Source organism: Penaeus japonicus, unplaced genomic scaffold, assembly GCF_977035675.1.
Source record: "Penaeus japonicus unplaced genomic scaffold, GWHDUDI00000001_assembly GWHDUDI00000031, whole genome shotgun sequence".
Lineage (NCBI taxonomy): Eukaryota > Metazoa > Arthropoda > Malacostraca > Decapoda > Penaeidae > Penaeus > Penaeus japonicus.
The window spans coordinates 6,842,507-6,847,506 of NW_028234433.1; the positions used below are offsets into that span (position 1 = coordinate 6,842,507).

Here is a 5,000-nt window from a genome sequence, read left to right on the forward strand (position 1 = left end):
AACACTGCTAATACTACTACTACTAATAATATAATGATAATAATACTATCAAAAGTAATAACAATAACAAATAAGCAAATACTTACCACACTTGCCCAGGTACTTGACCTCGAGGTGCCTCTGCGTGTTGCAAGCATGCCTGTGCAACTGGCAGGCGTTCGGGTAGTCCCTCCCATCCGAGCCACACACAGGCCGCGAACTCGCCGCCGCCGCTCCGTTGTACATGTGGCACTCCGCCGGGCACTGGCACTGGGGCGTGCCTCCCTCGACGACGCAGACGGCACCATGATGGCACTTCCGCCCCTGGCACGGGTTGCGCACTGCGAGGAGGGAGAGAGAATGCGAGATGGAGGTTAGATACTTGAGTGGCACTTGGGGGTGTAGGGGGTTGCATGGGGGGTGGGGTCAGAGAATACGAGGTGGCACTTGTGGGTGTAGGGTGGTCGCAAGGGGGGGGGTCAGAGAATACGAGGTGGCACTTGTGGGTGTAGGGGGGTCGCAAGGGGGGGGGGGCAGAGAATACGAGGTGGCACTTGGGGGTGTAGGGTGGTCGCAAGGGGGGGGGGGCAGAGAATACGAGGTGGAGGTTAGATACTTGAGTGGCACTTGGCGGTGTAGGGGGGTCGCAAGAGGGGGGGTAGAGAATACAAGGTGAAGATTAGATACTGGAGTGGCACTTGGGGGTGTAGGGGGGTCGCAAGGGGGGAAGGGGGGCAGTAAAAACGAGGTGGAGGTTAGATACTTGAGTGGCACTTGGGGGTGTAGGGGGGTCGCAAGGAGGGGGGGGCAGAGAATACGAGGTGGAGGTTAGATACTTGAGTGGCACTTGAGGAAATAACCATGAATGCAAAAGCTTTGGTTTTGGTTTGTTCGTAGTAAAGGGAAGAGGGGGCGGGGAGGGGAAGAGGGGGAGAGGGAGGGAATAGATAGAGAAACCACATCAGAAACTACATTAAAATGGGACAAACAATAAAAAAAAAATTACAGTAGCACAGAGAAAAGCAAACACGCCGAGAACACAAAGGTAATAACAGCAAAACAAAACCAACACCAAAAACAAAACAAAAAAACACAAAACAACAAACATAAACACAAACATAAACACCAAAGACAAAAGTCACATACAATACCTATCCTCCCCCCCTCCCGACCCCCCCCCCTCTCAAAAAAAAAAAGAAAAAAAAAAGAAAAAAAAAAATATATATATATATCTCCGCCATCTCTCGTGCGAGTCATCTTTCGTCTCGGATTTCCCAAGAAAGTAATCTTGAAACACGCCGGAACACAGCCTGGATTTAAGGCATTTGCTACACAGAAACTCTCGGGCTCTATGTATGTTTTCCTTGTTTTTTTTCGTGTGTTTTTTTTTTCTCGTTTTACAAGAAAAAAAATATAGATAAATAAATAAAAGATAAATACTGCTATTCCGCATATGAATACATTAACTCGTATCTGAGATTATCCCAGAAACAATCTTTTTAGAAATCACTATCATTATCAAAATCATCATCATCATTATTACTAACTTGCAACTCCATATTCTAATTATACGAGATAAAGAAAAACGAAACAGGAAAACCCATTTCAACATCATCCTCATCATCTTATCATTATTATGAACGTAATTATTATTACCATAATGTAATTTGCCGTTAACTAAACCCTTATTAACGTCGACTTGCCTAGTACGACCTCTAAAATCGTAATCATCATTATTAACATCATTATCGTCGGCAACATGTGTAATAATAATAATATCGTTGTCAATTTTAATTTAATTAATACCAGTGTTATAAATATCAATTTGCTTAGCATTATGTTTAGTGGTATAATTATAACGAGTAATAAAGGATTCATCAGCTATTGATAGAACTCAATCTGTTGTAGCTCTCATCTAGAAATGGAAGCTATTACATGTGATTTACACTTGCAAAGAAGAAGAAGAAGTAGGTGTAAACACAAACATTGCCCTCCTCCGCTATTCTCACTCTCTCTCTCTCTCTCTCTCTCTCTCTCTTCTCATAAAGAACACACAAGCGTCCAAGGGAAGGTACATACTTAAATGCACACACTCAAACAATAATGATTCTAATAACAATAATAATAATAATAATAATAATAATCATAATGATGATGATGACAAAAACAATAATTATAATAATAATAATAATAATAATGATAATGATAACAAAAACAATAATAATGACAATAAAAATAATTCACAACAAAAACAACAATACTACGACTACTACTAAAATAATAATTATAAAATAATAACGATAATAATAATAATGATAGTAACTATGATAATAATGATAATGAGTATGATGATGATAATAATAATAATAATGATGATAATTATTATAATAATGATAGTAATAACAATATCAATACTAGTAATAATACTTGTAATGATAATGATGATCATGGTAATAATGATGATGATAATAATAATAATAACAACAACAACGATAAAGAAAATAATAATAATAATAATAACAACAATAATAGTAATGATAACAATAAAAAAACAATAATGGAAGAAATAATGATAATGATAATAACAACAATGTCCAAGAGCATCATGCTAATGCAAGAAAAGACATTCTATTGCATAAGAGCCATTCTCTGTCGATGGAAATAATAATGCTGGGAGTATTTGGTAATGATTGATTGCTGGACGTGGATTTAAAGTGGTTGAAGGGTTGATAGGTTGCAGGATGGTTGTTGCTGGTTGGTGTGGTAGTATTAGTGGTCAGTCCTGGTTGTAGTTGGAGTAGAAGTTCAAGTAAGTTCTTGGTTATGAGAGGCTATAAAGTGAGGACTGAAAGTCATTTTTTTTTCTTTAGATGGCAGCAGAAGTAGAAGTAGAGGTGGTAGCAGTAACGGTCATGGAAGTAGTCTAAATCGCAGTGGTGGCAGCAGTAGTGATAATGTTAATAATGGTTATAGTTGCAATGATTAAAGAAATGGTTGCCTTTCCCTTACTTGGCTGAAATGCTTTCTCTATTATCTACGATCTTAAGACACACACACACACACACACACACACACACACACACACACACACACACACACACACACACACACACACACACACACATACACAAACACACAAACACACACACACACACATACACAAAGACACACACACACACACACACACGCACACACGCACACACACACACACACACACACACACACACACACACACACACACACACACACACACACACACACACACACACACACACACACACACACGCACACACACACCGTTCTCCGCAAGTTACATTCAACCTCATTCCTGCTCCGTCATGAAATCATGCACTAGCCTGACTACGATTACATTCATATCTATGACACTTAAACGCCATCCCAATAGTCATTCTCCCTCATTTTTACGACAATTTCTCATGATGCCTTTTTTTTCATTTCAGATTCATTCTCGTCCGAATTGCGTGGCCGAAATATTTTCAAGGGAAATGGGGAGGGTAAGCTTTAGGGTCTCTGGCCGGTGACAAAACGGAGAATTGCAATACCAGATGCTAAACATACCTGACGTACGGGGAAAGAGAGGGGCCACCTCTTTGCCATGTGGTATTGATACATCGAGAAAGAAGGAGAGGGTGGAGGAGAGAGAGAGGGAGGCACACACACACACACACACACACACACACACACACACACACACACACACACACACACACACACACACACACACACACACACACACACATATATATATATATATATATATGTGTGTGTGTATGTTCATATGTATGTATATATACACAAAGTTACCAAGCTAGCTAGATAGGATAATATGTAGGTAAATGAATTATATCTTTTTCTTTACTTTCAGAATCTCATTGCATTACATCTTCCTTAACAAAGCATTCACCTCAAATGCAGACGTCTCCTGCAACCCCGCCTTAAATGAATATACTGCATTTATAAACTCTTTGCCGAAACATATGATATAAGGGTGATTAAGTACTTACAAAAATAGACCTTTCCTCACACACACACACACACACACACACACACACACATATACTAACAGACTCAAACATAGACATACTATCTGGCTATCTAATTACACTACATACACGCTTAATGCATACACACACACACTCTATGTACATATGCATGCCAGGATATGCTCTATAATAAAATTATTATTATTATCATTTTTAGTTTATTTTTATTTTGACAGCGAGCGCATCACTTGTGAAATGAAATATTTATGAAAGATTTTAGAATCCGTTTTATCACAGTTATGATACTACGTCAGTGAGATGGTGAGAAAGAAATTAAATGGACAAAATAAAAAAGAAAAAAAAACATATAGCTCAACAAAAGGCGAACAAAATGAAAGCCAGACGGAAACTGTAACTAAAACAAAACAAACGCTTAAAAAATAATGAAAGAAAAAATAACAACTTTCTCTCTCTTTTCTATTCCTTCTATTCTTTCTCTCTCTCTCTCTCTCCCTTTTCTATTCCTTCTATTCTCTCTCTCTCTCTCTCTCTCTCTCTCTCTCTCTCTCTCTCTCTCTCTCTCTCTCTCTCTCTTTTCTATTCCTTCTATTCTCTCTCTCTCTCTCCCACACACACACACCACCAACCGGCCTCCCATTAGCAAAAGCAAATTATGTTCATTTTACCCGCGTTTTATCGTATCACGTACCATTACCACCATATATGGAACGGTCCAAAAACTCACCATGCCTTGAGGTCTATTATCTCTCCCGATGATATTGTGACTCGCCGCACTGTACGCACAATAACAGCACGGAGTATCGATGTTCCTGAGGCGATATTAAGGCATAAAATCTTTACAACCAACAAGTTCAGGACTTGTAGTGATGTGCGTCATTCCCCGCTTTACGATCATTGCCGTTGCTATAACTGCGATAATAACTGCGCCTGTCTGCTCTTGTAGTGAATATTGCAATCATTCTGTTGATCGTCTTAGAGTTATTACCTCGAGTTACC

General features: G+C 39.2%; 1 protein-coding gene across 5 annotated transcripts in view; it reads right to left on the reverse strand.

Annotated features, from left to right (window-relative positions):
* Window positions 1-5,000, reverse strand: part of LOC122255806 (agrin) — a 528,413-nt gene that overhangs the window by 44,954 nt on the left and 478,459 nt on the right. For all 5 annotated transcript variants that reach the window (XM_086555614.1, XM_086555613.1, XM_086555615.1 and 2 more), the window contains exon 3: window positions 87-320. In XM_086555614.1, coding sequence (XP_086411740.1) covers window positions 87-320 — 234 coding nt within the window. The remainder of the gene's footprint in view (window positions 1-86; window positions 321-5,000) is intronic.